Source organism: Mus pahari, chromosome 14 (assembly GCF_900095145.1).
Source record: "Mus pahari chromosome 14, PAHARI_EIJ_v1.1, whole genome shotgun sequence".
NCBI lineage: Eukaryota > Metazoa > Chordata > Mammalia > Rodentia > Muridae > Mus > Mus pahari.
Genome location: NC_034603.1, coordinates 45,129,139 through 45,145,336, shown reverse-complemented (window position 1 = coordinate 45,145,336; position 16,198 = coordinate 45,129,139). Strand labels below are relative to the sequence as shown.

Below are 16,198 nucleotides of genomic sequence, written 5' to 3'. Positions count from 1 at the left end.
TTTTTTTTTTTTTTTTTGAGACAGGGTTTCTCTATGTAGCCTCGGCTTCCCTGGAACTTGGTATATAGACCAAGCTGGCCTTGAACTCAAAGGTCCACCATTTTTCAATTGGGCTTTTTAAGTATTCCACTTCTAACTTGTTTAAGAAGGATCTCAGTTAGTTTTCACTTATCCCACATATTTCATTTCACCCCTTAGTTCCTGCATACAATTGCATAGACTAAGCTTGCATTATAACATTAGGAGTAGGGTCCTGTAGAAGAGATTATGTAAGGAGGCACTTTGTCTCAGACTCTGGCCTGAACTTGGAAGCTCATCAACAACTGCCTCTATTTGCCACCTTGGTGCTTATTATGATTTTGGTTGACAACTGGACTACATCTGGAATGACCTAAAACCCCAAAATGGATGGGCACACCTGTGAAGGAGTTTTGCTTAACTAAATCATCTGAAGTGTGAAGTACATTTTTAATTATCTCTGAGGTGGGAAGACCCACCTCTAATCTGGGCCACTGCTGGCAGCCACTGGCATTAGAGCCTACTTCTCCAGGATTCCAGTGTATTCTGAAGACCAGCTTTGGTATCCAGCCTCATGGATTGAACAGCTACTGGGTTCTTAAATTTTTTGTTTATGTGCAGTCACTGTTGGGTTAGCTCAACTGCAGCTTGTAAGTTTGTAACCCTGACTAATACAGATTTTGGTGCCAAAAGTAGTTCTAGAGGAGTTGGAGAGATGGCTCAGTGGTTAAGAGCACTGACTGCTCTTCTAGAGGTCCTGAGTTCAATTCCCAGAAACTACACGGTGGCTTGCAACCACCTCTGGGATCTGATAGCCTCTTTTGGTGTGTCTGAAGACAGCCACAGTGTACTCATGTAAATAAAATAAATAAACTTTTTTTTTTTTTTTTTTTTTTTGCTGTTTTGTCATTTTTTATTGGATATTTTCTTTATTTACATTTCAAATGTTATCCCCTTTCCCAGTTACCCCTCCAAAAAACACCCTCCCACATCTCACCAACCCACTCACTCCTGGTTCCTAGCCCTGGCATTTCCTCACACTAAGGCATAGAGCCTTAATAGGCCCCTTGATCTCCTTTTGTTGTCTAATACCTCTGGTTAGGACTTCAAGCACTATATGGAATAGGTAGGGAGAGAGTGGGTAGCCTTGTCTAGTCCCTGATTTTAGTGGGATTGCTTCCAGCTTCTCTCCATTCAATTTGATGTTGGCTACTGGTTTTCTGTAGATTGCCTTTATTATGTTTAGGTGTGGGCCTTGAATTCCTGATCTTTCCAAGACTTTTATCATGAAGGGTGTTGGATTTTGTCAAATGCTTTCTCAGCATCTAATGAGATGATCTTATGTTTTTTTCTTTGAGTTTTTTTTATAAGGTGGATTACATTGATGGATTTCCATATATTGAACTATCCCTGCATCCCTGCATCTACTTGATCATGATGGCTGATCATTTTGATGTGTTCTTGGATTTGGTTTGCAAAAATTTTATTGAGTATGTGTTTGCATTGATATTCATAAAGGAAATTGGTATGAAGTTTTCTTTGTTGGGTCTTTGTGGTTTAGATATCAGAGTAATTGTGGCTTTATAGAATGAATTGGGTAGAGTACCTTCTGTTTCTATTTTGTGGAATAGTTTGAAGAGTATTAGGTCTTCTTTGAAGGTTTGATAGAACTCTGCTCTAAACCCATCAGGTTCTGAGCGGTTTTTTTTTTTTTTTTGGGTTGGGAGACTGTTACTGGCAGTTTCTATTTCTTTAGGGGATATGGGACTGTTTAGATCATTAATCTGATCCCGATTTAACTTTGGTACCTGGTATCTGTCTAGGAATTTGTCCATTTCATCCAGATAAACTTTTTTTTTTAAAGTGGTACTAGAGCAACAGAAGTATAAGGATGAATCTTTTAAACATCTGGAATAGGTTTTCCAAATTGCCAGCATCTATAGTTGTCAAAGCCTCTCCTGTTCCTGAAGCCTCTCCTGGGACTTTGAAGAGTATGAAAGCCCATGGTGGAAACTATTTTACAAAATTAAGAAGACAAATACATTCGATTATCAGGATTCACCATTTATGAGAGGCAATAGAGTTGGTGCCTGTCCTGTCTATCAAGGTTCTTAAGGAAGTGTAGACTAATTTCTGAAGGAAGTTAAAAACAGGGGTTTCTCATTTACTAAAGATGGTTTGAGTGCGGTCCCTTCGGAAGAGGGATGTGGCCAAGGAGCTACCTTATTCTTTCCAGTGAAAGGATGAATAAAATTGGGAAAGGAAGTCCTAAGAGCTTTAAGAGTCGATTAATTTGAAGATGACCTCAATGAAAGGCAAGAGAAAAATTTCACCATTTATATTATCTACAATAAAGTCAACAACTGTAAAGATTCTCAAAGCTACTTGAACGTCGTGTATTCAGAAAAGCCTTGTATTTCACCTGTTCACAATAATGCTTGCTACAAAACTTACAAATATGCCTAGCTGCATTTAAGGAATTTAATTCAGAGCCAGGCATGGTGGAGAGGGCATGCCTTTAATTTTAGTGCTCAGTAGGCAGAAGCAGGCAGATTCCTGTGAGTTCAAGGCCAGCCTGGTCTATGTAGGTTCCAGGCTATTTAGGATTACATAGGGAGACTTTGTCTCAACCTCCCCATGCCCCTATTTCTCTCATCTTTATTTCCTTTTTTTTGAGACAGTTTCAGTTTGAGACAGAGACAGTTTCCTGGTTGTCCTGGAACTCAGAGATCCGCCTGCCTCTGCCTCTCATTACCGGGATTAAAGGGCGTGCACCACCACTGCCAGGCCATACAGGAAGCTGTTCTGTTCTATTCGTTTGCTTAAAGGGAAAATGTTAAGTCACTAATCTTTCGTCCAGGATCCCATCCTTTTCTCTAAGCACTATCAGTAAACTGTCTCAGTCTCACCACAGTCTCAGCTACACTGTGGAGAGGGATCAGAACCTGTGTGGGGGACAATACTCACTTTGCTTTAGAGATGAATTTGTAAGTGTCATTCCAGTAAGCCAGGAGATCTGTTGCTTCTTCATCATATACTCGAATGTTATGATACTCAAAGACTCCAGGGAAGAAGTTATCTATCTCTCGAGTGACATTCAAGATATACCGTACCCTGTGAGGAAACCAAAGAAGGAAATGTTATTTTCAGGCTAAAACTAATTTCCAGCCCTGTATCTGCCATGTCCAACACCTAAATTCCATTTTCAGCTTATGTATGGTTACACAATCTCATCTTTGACAGTATTTTGGAAACAGCCCTAATATCTGTATACAAAAATCAAACTGATGCCCACAACCTAGCAATTTATGTTGCTAAAATTTCCAACAATAAACTTTTATTTGGAAGTCGTTTTTATAAAACCAGGCTACTGATATACTCTGAAAAAATAGAGAAAGGGAAAATTTCTTATTTTTCTGAATGTCAGACTGTTAGGCAAGAAGCTGTGAAGATCTGTGAAGAGCTGGACCTGCAATCCTCCAAGTCTATCTGGCCTGCTGAGAGTGCTCATAAACTCTGATGCTGCCAGAGGAGGGTTTCTCTATTCAAAACTTCTCCATCACCTCTCTCCGCACACCGTTTTAATTAATGTTTAGATTTAATTTACCAAAAGTTTGTTTTCCTTCATTGTTATATAGACTTTAAACATCACTAAAGTTTACTGTAGCAATGTAGGCTCAGTTTTTTCTATAAAACTCTTTCCTTCAAATAGTCAAATGTGGGGTTCCATAAACTCAGTTTCAGAAGGAGGAAGAGGAAGAGGAGGAGGAAGAAGAAGAAGAGGAAGAGGAGGTAGAAAAAATACAAGAAGATATAGTCACTCTGTGGTCAAGGCTATATAGGCCCAAGATTTCTGAGACATGAATTTGCTTCAATGCAGCACCAAAGCCTACTAATAGAAATGATTTTCTTTTTAATTTAAAAAATGAAGTACACAGTAGGATTGTAAAATGGTGCAATTGATGTAGAAAATAGCTCAGTAATTCCTGAAAGGGCCAAACAGATTACTACACAAGCATTATTCTCCCTCCACAGCGTGCATACAGGGGGTTACCGCAACATCAATCACAACAGTCAAAACGTGGCTGTCAGATGATGACATTAGTGGCTTCTAAAGACAGGAAAGAAGGAAGATATGACGGAGGCAGCATGTACAGTCTCTTCCTTGTTTAAAAGAGTTCTTAACTAACTAGGTACCTTGCATTACTCAGAAACTAAACCCCACAGAACTGTACACTTCAGTTGTGCTAACTATATTGCATTATGCATTTCCTTCACTAAAATGATTAAAAGTAAAAGCAAGCATACTCACACTATTTTTATTTACTTATTTTTTTTCGAGACAAGGTCAACAAGGTCTCTCTATGCAGCTCTAGCTTCCTTGGACCTCTATGTAGACAAGCCCGGCTGAAAACTCAGATCCATTTGCCTTTTCCTCCTGAGTGCTGGGATTAAAGGTATAAGCTACCATGCCTGGCTTGCTGACTTTAGATAAAAATGAGGGGCTGGAGAGATGGCTTAGAGGTTTAGATTGCTTGCTGCTCTGGCCTCCTCCTGGACTCTCACACACAAAAGTAGTAATAACAACAACAAAACCCCAAAACCTAATCAGTCTTCTACTTCCAATCCTATACATCAGTAATGGATTATGGCATCATCTCTACAGAGACAGGACAAGCTTTCTAGGTTCATTTCAGAGGTAAATAATGCCCACTACTGGATGGTATGGAACTCCTTGAAGTTTCTTTGCTGTATCAGACATATGTGACTTTATGTGGAGTAACACTTGGAGTTAGTTTCTAAAGTTATTAGACTATCTGAAAATGACCTTTTTTAAAAAAAAGATTTATTTATTATTATATGTAAGTATATTATAGCTGTCTTCAGACACACCAGAAGAGGGAGTGAGAATTCATTACAGATGGTTGTGAGCCACCATGTGGTTGCTGGGATTTGAACTCAGGACCTTTGGAAGAGCAATCAGTGCTCTTACCTGCTGAGCCATCTTGCCACCCTGAAAATGACCTTAATGTTAAAACTTGAGCTTTGAAATAACATAAAAGCACTAGCAGGGGGTCAGTACCCACAGTTTTGTGACTAAAGACACATACTAAAGCTTAAGAGTCTCTCAATTTGAGAAATAAGACCTAAATAGATGCCTGTATATCCATTATCCATTCTCTCTCTCTCTCTCTCTCTCTCTCTCTCTCTCTCTCTCTCTCTCTCTCTCTCCCTCTCCCTCTTTCCCTCTCCCTCTTTCTCCCTTTCTTCTCCTTTCTTCCTCTCCTTCCTTTTTTCTTTTCTTTCTTTCTTTCTTTTTTTTTTTTGAGGCAAGAGTTTTGTTTGTTGCGTAGCCCTGGCTGTCCTGGAACTCACTTTGTAGACCAGGCTGGCTTCGAACTCAGAAATCTGCCTGCCTCTGCCTCCTGAGTGCTGGGATTAAAGACATGCGCCACCACTGCCCGGCTATTCTGGTTTTAAAGACAAGAGTCAGTTGCACTTTGTAATTTAGCCTTCTAAGAGTAAATGATGACTCATATTCCACAGTAGGGTGACTGTGGATAGCTACATCCTGTACATTTCAAAAGGCAAGAAGAAAATATTTTGAAGAGTTTTCACCATAGAGAATCGATAAATGGAGGTGGAAGAGATGGCTTAATGGTTAAGAGCACTGGCTGCTCTTTCAGAGAGCTCAGGTTCAATTCCCAGCATAGCAGAGCACCACTATCTGTAACCCCAGTCCCAGGGGAATCTGATATACATGCAGGCAAAATACCTATACACATAAAAAATAACTTATTAAAAAAAAGAACTGAAAAATGTTCCAGATGACAAACTTGATTTAAAACATTAAGTATATGTACCCAAATATCACATGGTAACCCATTAATGTACATAGATTTAATGTCTTATAAACATCTCAACAGAAGAAGCAATGAGATGGACGAGTCTTCTCTCCAGCGAGAGCTACAGTCTAGTGTATGTACATACAATTTGATTATAATGCACCTGGCAAGCAGGGTTATGCCAAATCTCAGATCTCATATTAAATATCATACATTGGTTTTCTAGAATGATAGCTCTTTTAAATTTACAGGATGGTACGTTGTCAAAAACTGTGTCTCACTACCAAGGAAATTAAGTGAGCTTCTGCAGATAAGGCAGAGCCAGTGTTTTCAGGTGCAACCAGGGTCTCATCTTCAAGGATCATGTCACGAAACCTACTGGTGAACAATTTATCTAGTGTTAAGAGGACAAATGGGGGGCTGGTGAGATGGCTCAGTGGGTAAGAGCACCCGACTGTTCTTCCGAAGGTCCGGAGTTCAATTCCCAGCAACCACATGGTGGCTCATAACCATCCGTAACAAGATCTGACTCCCTCTTCTGGTGAGTCTGAAGACAGCTACAGTGTACTTACATATAATAAATAAATAATCTAAAAAAAAAAAAAAAAAAAGAGGACAAATGGAAGACACAGGATGGCAGCCAAGGTTTTTGAATTCTCAGCCCAGTTTACTAGCTGATTTTCCCCCTTCATCTGTCATTGGGCAAGTGACAGTTGTCACGTGTATATGAATTTCTTATCATTCCTTCACACTGTCCATCATCCTGGTGTGAGGCTCTGAGCTGGGTGGATATAAATTCAGAAGATGAAGATGTAGTCTCTACTTTTAAAAGCTCCAGACTAACCCTTACTAACTAGAAAATTTCAAGCTATACTTATTTTTATATCTTCAACTAAGCAACTATTTTTTCTTACTTGGAATTTTTTTGTATGAAAGCTATAAGTTCATTTTAGCAATTGTAAAATTGTCAGAAGCAAGTAGGGCGTATGCATGGTACTGATCAGATCCTCGTCTTTCAAGGCAATCGGAAACCTGACTGGTTAGTCATTCTCTTCTTCCTCTGGCCTAGGCAAGTGCTATCACTGAACTTCATTTCCAGCAACTACATTTATTTTTAAAGAGTACCAAACACTTGGGCATTTGTTTTTCAAAGCCTTTCAATTAGTACAACTGATCTTTCTTGGGCGGGAAGATGATCAAACAGTTGAGAGAACAACTGTTCTGATTTTTGTAAAATTATACCAGAGCACTCAAAGCAACTCTAAGGTTTAAAGTTACCCATTGATACTTCTTTGACAGGAAAATATAAAGATTAACCAAGGACGTCTGTTATACAGAGGAGTCAGCAATGGCTCTGTGTGCTCACCCTCGGTTCTGCAAGTCCTCTAAGTTCGAGGCATTCCATTCTGAACCCTGTGGAGTCAAAAAGACAAGGTTAGTGAGTATTAGCAAGTCAACTAAACACAGCATCCGAAAAGGAACATGGGGAAAACAGAGGTTCTAAACAGTGACTCAATAACATGTACTCAGTGCCTCTTAGTACCAGAAATTTAATGTTATCACAACTAGTATTATTAATGATAGTGCAAAAAAGTATCTTTTCCTGGGCGTGGGGGAGTTAAGTGTGTGCACATGTGTAAACAGACAAGTGTCACATGTATATGTAGAGTTCAGAGGACAACTTGACTTCCAGGAGTTGGTTCTTGCCTTCCACCATGTATGTTCTGGGAGTCAAATTCAGGTTGTTAGGCTTTAGGCCAAGTGTCTTTACCACTGAGTCATCTTGCTGGCTCCAGTGATTTCAAACTTCAAAGCCTACTGTTTTATCTCCTAAGAACTGGGATTACAGGGGGCACCAGTAAATGAGTTTGCATGGTATTGGGAACTGAGCACAGTGCTCAGTTTAGGCAAACACTCTACTAATTGAGGTACATCTCTAACCATAATTAATTTTTTATAATTTTATCTTATTATATGTGTATTTGTATGTACACATGTGTGTTTGTATGTACTCATGTCATGGCAGGTCATACAAGGGGACAACTTGAAGGAGCCTTTTCTCTCCTACCCTGTGGGTTCTGATGATTGACCTCAGGTCATTAGGTATGGTAGCAAGTGTCTTAAGCTGCTGAGCCACCTTGCTGGCCCCTAGATTTTCCCTTTAAGAGAGGTTTATGGCGTACACTTCCAGCTGAGGATCAAAAATTATGAGTATGATAAAAGTGGCCCATTTAATACTACACTATTTCTTTGTCCCACCACAAGTATAAGCAGCTTATAGCTGAATTCTTATTTGAAAACTCCCTTCTAGAAAGGATCTGTAATGTCAAATCTTGAAAAAGATAACCAGTAATAAAAATTCTTTATTCATAAGCAAGATTACTCTGTGTCCAATACTCTTGTTTCCCTTGCTCAGCTAAAAGAAAAAGTTGCTGTTCTGCAAAAGGTCTCTATTCACATGTAGGTTTTTTCTCAGCCAAATCGGACAGCCTCCAGGAAAGCTGTTGATACTAAAATCTGGTTGGGCAAAGGCTGCCAGCAAGAGAAATTGTACAATCTTACAAGAATGCAGATGAATCTTTCCCCTAATAATAACCTGGCTACCCAGCAATCAGCTTCACTGCAGATTTTCTTTGAACTATGCTCTAAACATTCCTTCTCCACATCAGCTGATACTTTTCTGAATAAACACATCTATGTGCAGTACACTGCAGAGCTGAGCATCCTTCCAGAGTGAGGGAGAATCGCTGCCTCTCCTCAAAGTCTGGTTGAGCTCCAGGCATAGCAACTATGCACGAAATGAGATAACTCTGAGAAAAGTAACTGCGACTTAAATAGATCTAGACTAGATCTCCTTTCCCCTGCCAACTGCTGGGAAAGTATACACTCACTGGGGAAGACAGAGACACAGGACATGTGGCACAGACCGAGAGGAAGCCACCAGAATAAGCATAAGATGTTTAGACAACACCTTTCAAGCATGTATTTTGCATGCTGAATAAGGTTAAGTTTTAGGATTCTATTTGGAAGTTATTTCCTTAAATACGAAAATTATTCACACCCAGGAGGCAGAGGCAGGCAGATCTCTGAGTTTGAGGCCAGCCTGGTCTACAGAGCAAGCTTCAGGACAGCCAGGCTTAAATAGAGAAACACAGTCTCAAAAAACCAAAACCAAACCAAACAAAAACAAAACAAAAATTAAAATTTCACAATGGAAAGAAATGTCTAATCTTTTGATTTTCATAGAAAACCAAACTGTTTGTGAAACTGAAGAGATTTTTTTTTCTTTATTCAAAACTAAGTACACAAATGTGTACTTTAAAAGTAAAAACTGGGCTGGAGCGATGGCTCAGTGATTAAGAGCACCGACTGCTCTTCCGAAGGTCCTGAGTTCAAATCCCAGCAACCACATGGTGGCTCACAACCATCCATAACAAGATCTGACTCCCTCTTCTGGGGTGTCTGAAGACAGCTGCCATGTACTTACATAAAATAAATAAATAAAATCTTAAAAAAAAAAAAAGTAGAAACTGCACCACCATGCCTTTAATCCCAGCACTCAGGAGGCAGAGGCAGGAGGATTTCTGAGTTCGAGGCCAGCCTGGTCTACAAAGTGAGTTCCAGGACAGCCAGGGCTACACAGAGAAACCCTGTCTCGACCGCTCCCTCCCCCCAAAAGTAAAAACTCTAGGGGCTGGAGAGATGGCTCAGTGGTTAAGAGGACTTGCTGCTTTTCTAGAGGATCTGGGTTCAGTTCCTAACACTCACAGGGTGGCTCACAACCATCTGTCTATAATTCTAGTTCTAGGAATTTGGTGTTATCTTCTGGCCTCTGCATCAACGTGGTATACAGGCATATACATTCACATAAAAAGAAAATAAAAAAGATAAGAAATCTAAGTTGGGTATGATAGCATATGTCTGTAATCCTATTCCTCCTCAGAAGTACTAGAAAAGAAGAACTCCCGCCAGTTCAGCTTTGCACAGTTAATTCATAGTTATAGTCCATATGAATCAAACTAGAGACAAGCATGTTCTACATTGTTAAGCTTTCAATGGCACCAAATCTGACTGCATGGTAAAATAAACTCCAGAAATGTTCAGAGTGCAGTAACCCAGTTTAGTCAGTTTCTGTATGTCTATCCTTCTTCTATCCCTTTTCCTGGTTTCTAAGCAGTTCAGTTCACATATGTGTTCATTAGAAATTGGAAATGTTACATAGCTGGATATAGATAGTACTGGCCTTTCAATGAATAAGAATAAGAAGCATTTGAAACATATTTAGCAAAAACATATGGGAAGAAGAAACAAAAAGGATATTTTAGCATTCTTCTTTGCTTTTAAGTAACCTTGTTAACCTTTTTCATACTACCATGTACATGTGAAACTAGAACCCTTTAACTTTAGAGAACTTCCTATCTTCTCTCCCCTCAACCCATCTCTGTGTCTTCCTTGAGGCATTAAAGGTCACTGAATGGGAACTACAAAGAGCAATTTTTAGTTATTGACTCCTTGGCAATCATGAAAAGTAACTTGAGGGCTCAATATGCTATGACATGACTTTACATACTTAGAAGTCCATGGCTGGGGGCTGGTGAGATGGCTCAGTGGGTAGAGCACTGACTGGTCTTCCAAAGGTCCCGAGTTCAAATCCTAGCAACCACATGGCAGCTCACAACCACCAGTAATGAGATCTGACGCCCTCTTCTGGTGTGTCTGAAGTCAGCTGCAGTATACTTATTTATTATTATTATTATTATAACTTATTTATAAGTTATTATTATAATATTATATTAATATAATATTATAAATAACTTATTTATTTATAATAATAAATAAATCTTTAAAAAAAAGGTCCATGGCTGAGGATGTAGTTCAATGATAGAACAGATGCTTAGCATGTGCAAGGATCAGGATTCGATCCTTAGCACTCTAAACAATAGCTAAGCAAATACAGCCCAACAGACTTGCTGTTATAAGAAGGTCCCATCTGCTCTAATGAATTGTATTAGATCTTAAGTAGATTCAGTAGAAAGATATAAAAACCATCCTATTTAGATATATTGTATGAAACCACAGGCAACTGACATCTTTGACTCTGAAAACAGATGACATATTTAATAACCTACAGGAAGAAAGCCTTGGTTTGTGGCATTTGCTTATTTTCTTGGTATAAATATTCCTACTACACTCAAGTTTTAATCCACAAAGTCCATTGAAAATGGAACTGGGACCCAAGGAACTGAAGGGGGCTGCAACCCTGTAGGTGGAACAATATGAACTAACCAGTACCCCCTGAGCTTCTGCATATGTAGCAGAAGATGGCCTAATCGGCCATCACTGGGAATAGAGGCCCCTTGGTCTTGCAAACTTTATATGTCCCAGCACAAGGGAAGGCCTGGGCCAAGTAGTGGGAGTGGGTGGGTAGGGGAGCAGGGGTGGGGGGGTATAGGGAACTTTCTGGATAGCATTTGAAATGTAAATAAAGAAAATAATAATAATAAAAATTATTTGGGAAAAAAAAAAGAAAATGGAACTGGGAAGGTATGAGAAGCAGAAAAACATTATGTAACATTCCTACCATACATGTAAATAACATTAAAAGCACAAATAATATAACAGTGTGAGTAAAATAATGTAGTAATGCACACGCCTTTAATCCCAGCACTCGGGAGGCAGAGGCAGGTGGATTTCTGAGTTCGAGGCCAGCCTGGTCTACAAAGTGAGTTCCAGGACAGCCAGGGCTACACAGAGAAACCCTGTCTCAACAAAAAAAAAAAAAAAAAAAAAAAAAAAAAAGATTTCCAACAATGGTAAGTTTATCCCAGGTCTACATGATTAGAAAGCAACAAGGCTTGAGTACATAGAGCCTAAGCTTTTAATGTTAGTTATATGAAAAGTTTTATCGATTTATTTATTTTATTTACATGAGTGTTTTGTCTGCCTGATCTCTTGTGTACCAGATAAATGCTTGGTAACTGCAGAGGCCAGGAGGGGGTTTCAGATCCCCAGGACCTAGAGTTACAGATGGTTTTGAGTCATTTGGTCCTTTGCACAAATAGTAAGTACTCTTAACCACTGAGCCATTTTTCCAGTCCAGTTATATTTTGTTTAAATATAATAAAGCAACAATTTCTTTCCTTCCTATCTTGAGTCCAAAGCTAGTTTCAAAATACCAGTTGAAATGGTTTTAAAACTTACCAGGAATACATGCTCAAATATCTGTGTGGGACTGTCCATCTGACCAAGGATCACAATCATTTCATTATCTATGAATTCCTTAAATTCTCGCAAGTTGCACACCATCTGCATTTCCAACTCTGTGCGTATCTGAAACAGAGGTGATGTACTGTATTAATCTCTGTAAGGTTCCTCTGTGTTTTCAATACCATTTTAACTCCCTATCTATTGTTATCCCACTTCTGGCTTTGGAACAAGGATTAAAAAAGTTGCTTACCTCTTTGGAGGTGATATTCTCCAAATCCTTTTGCATCATAATCTCCCTTAATTTAGTCTTAATAAGCCTTTCTGTTCGCTCACGTTCAGTTGGTCTGAGGATAAACAAAACAAGTAGTGATTTTTTTTATAAACAACTTAATCAAAGCAATGAATTCACCATTGGATTATGTTTCCAAACTCTTACTCTTACTCTTATTTATACTGCAGAAACAAATGAAAATTGCAGGCAAATACATAGTGAGTTTCAAGGCAATGTGGGTATTACATAATGAGACAATTCCTAAAACAAAACCAAAAACCAAAGCTAACAATAAGAACACACTCACAAACCAAACCAACGAACATTTAAAAAAAACCCATATAGAATATAAACATGTAAAAATTACTTGAACAGGTTCTATATGTTAAAACATCTTGTCAGGCATGGTGGCGCACGCCTTTAATCCCAGCACTTGGGAGGCAGAGGCAGGCGGACGTCTGAGTTCGAGGCCAGCCTGGTCTACAAAGTGAGTTCCAGGACAGCCAGGGCTATACAGAGAAACCCTGTCTCGAAAAAACCAAAAAAAAAAACCAAAAAACAAAAAAAACAAAAAAAAACCAAAAAAACCAACCCCCAAGACTCCCCCCCCATCTCTGAATACATCATAAACATACAGATTTATGAAGAAGCAAAGACGAGCTGGGTGTATCAAGTGATCTCACGTTCCTGTCAAGTGCCTTTGGATATCATTACTCAGTGTGCTAGAATACCAACCTGGGTAGCCTAGTGGTGTGACTCAATAGAACCGGACCTTAAAATACCATTCTGATTATCTGTTCTGATCATTCATTGCTGTGGACCTATAAGCTGGGAAAGAAGGAGAGCTGATCCATCTTCCTCCAACAAGGCAAATTTTATTGCAAAGTGGGTTGTAGGGGGTCAGCTATTTGGATGGAATAGTTCCATCCAAAACACTTTCCTTTTCACGGCAACTCTCAGCATAGCTCTGTGAAAATTTTTATGTTTTTGGAGACAAGGTCTTGCCATGTAGTCCAGGCTGGCCTAGAACTTTCAATCCTCCTGCTTCAGTTTTCCAAGTAATGGGATTATAAATGTGTATCACTGCCCTTTCCTTCCTGCTCATTTCTGTAAAGTTTATATTAATTTTATAGTTAAGGAAACAAAGATGTTAAAAGATACACTGGCAATCATATACATTATCGGGGAAATCACACCACTCAGCCCAACCTAGCTCTCGATCTAAAGCATTGTATTGCTTTCTAGCCTTCTGACTCTAAATAAAATTACTCAAGGCCAGATGTGGTGGCACATGTTTTGTTTTTTTGTTTTTTTTTAAAGATTTATTTATTTATTATATGTAAGTACACTATAGCTGTCTTCAGACACTCCAGAAGAGGGAGTCAGATCTTGTTATGGATGGTTATGAGCCACCATGTGGTTGCTGGGATTTGAACTCTGTACCTTCGGAAGAGCGATCGGGTGCTCTTACCCACTGAGCCATCTTACCAGCCCACACATGCTTTATTTAGTCCCAGCACACTGAGTTCGAGGCTAACCTGGTCTACATTGCAACGTCTAGGACAGCCAGTGCTACACCGTAAGACCCTGACTCAAAACAAACAAGCAAACAAACAAACAAAATAAAATAAATCTACTCTTGGAACTTTACTATGAAATCAGCCCAGACAGCAGATTCTTCACTTTTGGAAAAGCACTGGTTCAGAGAGGCTAGATGCTTCTCTCCTGAGGCACCGTTTCGCATGATGGAGAACTTGAGTACTTTCTATCCCATCTATCTTTGTTCCTACCTACTCCAGAAAGGTATCTGTTCTCTATTTCCTTATTTAGAAATGGACATGGCCTAAGCCTTCAGGCATCCTGCCTGTTCTTGCCGCTTACAGCTTTATCACTGCCTGCAAAAATAGCCTTGGTAATCTCCAAGGCTGCAGGCTGCACTCCACACCCTCAGGGCTCCACAGCGCTTAGGCACTCAGCTTCTCATGAAGCACACAGCTCACACGTGCTGTTCAAAGCACACGTGCTGTTTGCAGCAAGGCATTTCTGTTGTGACTAAGAGAACAATTCTTATCTAGGCTAATATGGGAGCAAATGTGTAAGGACAGTCTTCCACTGAAAAGATGTGTTGATAAAAGCAGATTTTAGCAGCTGTGTGCATGCATGGGTTTGACTTCCTAGTTCAGCAGTTTTTCTCTGAGTCTTTTACATTCTTAGGTGGAGTAGTTTGGCCCCAGACAGACTTTGATACTTACAGTTGATATGACCTTGAACAAGGTCTTTCTCCTCTCTGAGTCTGGTATGATATTAGGTGTACACTGGGGAACTCCATGTAGACATGCCCCTTTTGGATTACAAATACAAACTGTTCGCAGTGAACACTGTAAATACATTTTGGCTCACATTTTCCTGTATTCTCACTATCCTTTTAAAGTTAACTTGGGTAGGAAGAAAAGGCATTATAGCCCACAAACACTTTCCCCTCTTTGATGCTATTGGAAAAAAATGTGAAAATACAGAGAAAAACAAAACTAACTAAAAAAAAAAATCACTCTATCTAGATATAACCATGTCCTAGTTAGGGTTACTATTGCTGTGATGAAACACCATGACCAAGAGTTGGGGAGAAAAAGGGTTCATTTGGCTTACACTTCCACATGGTAGTCCTTCATTAAAAGAAGCCAGGACAGGAACTAAAACCCAGCAGGAACTTGGAGGCAGGAGCTGATGCAGAGGCCATGGAGGGGCACTGCTTACTGTCTTGCCTCTCATGGCTTGCTCAGCCTGCTGTTTTACAGAACCCAGAACCTCCAGCCCAGGGTTGACACTACCCACAAAGCGCTGGGCCCTCCCCCATCAATCACTACTGAAGAAAATGTCCTACAGGTTTTCCTTCAGCCTGATCTTATAGAGGCATTTTCTAAATCGAGGTCCCTTCCTTTTGACAACTCTTTGTGTCAAGTTGACATAAAAGTAGCCTGCACATCACCACTCTGGCCTACAGTCTCCATTTAGTTATTTTCTACAAAGATAATTTATTAAGTACATCTTAAAACTAAGAACTAAAATTCAGCGAGTGTTTACTGGGTGACAGGATCTCTCCCTTGTTTGTTTTTGCTTAGGAATATAAAGTAATTCCTTCTGTGCCACAGATCCAATATCTTCTCAAACAAAACATAACCCAGGAAGGAAAACATCAATTCACTAATTTGAAATATTTATTCTCTATTTTAAGATGGGGGTTGGTTCTACTCTATGTAGTTCAGGCTGTCCTAGAAATTGAAACCCTTCTGCCTCGACTGAAGTGTGCCCCAAGTGTGTTGTGTGCTACTATCCCCAGGCCATGAAGAATTTTCTTCTGTATTGAGCTAGATGGAAACCCACTAACCAGCTTCACACCATGAAATCATGAAGATCACTTTCCACAGATTCTTATCTCTTTGGTTACTATGGTATCTTGAAAGGACTAGGTCTACTGGAAAGATGGCTCTAGAATCAACAACTCCCTGTTTTTGCTTTTGTTTTTAAATCAAATGATGTTTTGATTAATTTTTGACCTAAAATAAAACCACAACTCAATAAAAATAAATTTAACCCAGATATTCTTTTAAAGGGATTGGAAACATCTTTCTTCCATCTTTCTTTTCTGAGACAGGGTTTCACTATGTAGCTCTAGATGGCTGAGGACTCGCTCTGTAGACCAGGCTGACCTTGAATTCAGATCCACTTGCCTCTGCTTCCTGAGTGCTGGGATTAAAAGTGTGTACCTCCAGTCCCAAAGAGTATGAACAGCCTTGGTTGCAACAGTAAATGATAAAAGAAAAGATATCAACTATTGTTACTGGGGATTTCATCTATA

At 39.5% G+C, this 16,198-nt stretch overlaps 1 protein-coding gene across 3 annotated transcripts in view; it reads right to left on the bottom strand.

The window, feature by feature from the left end:
• Positions 1–16,198, bottom strand: part of Ssh2 (slingshot protein phosphatase 2) — a 228,658-nt gene that overhangs the window by 16,810 nt on the left and 195,650 nt on the right. For all 3 annotated transcript variants that reach the window (XM_021212427.2, XM_021212426.2, XM_029545599.1), the window contains 4 exons: positions 12,322–12,415; positions 12,066–12,194; positions 7,231–7,277; positions 2,986–3,132 (listed from right to left, as the gene is read on the bottom strand). In XM_021212427.2, coding sequence (XP_021068086.1) covers positions 2,986–3,132; positions 7,231–7,277; positions 12,066–12,194; positions 12,322–12,415 — 417 coding nt within the window. The remainder of the gene's footprint in view (positions 1–2,985; positions 3,133–7,230; positions 7,278–12,065; positions 12,195–12,321; positions 12,416–16,198) is intronic.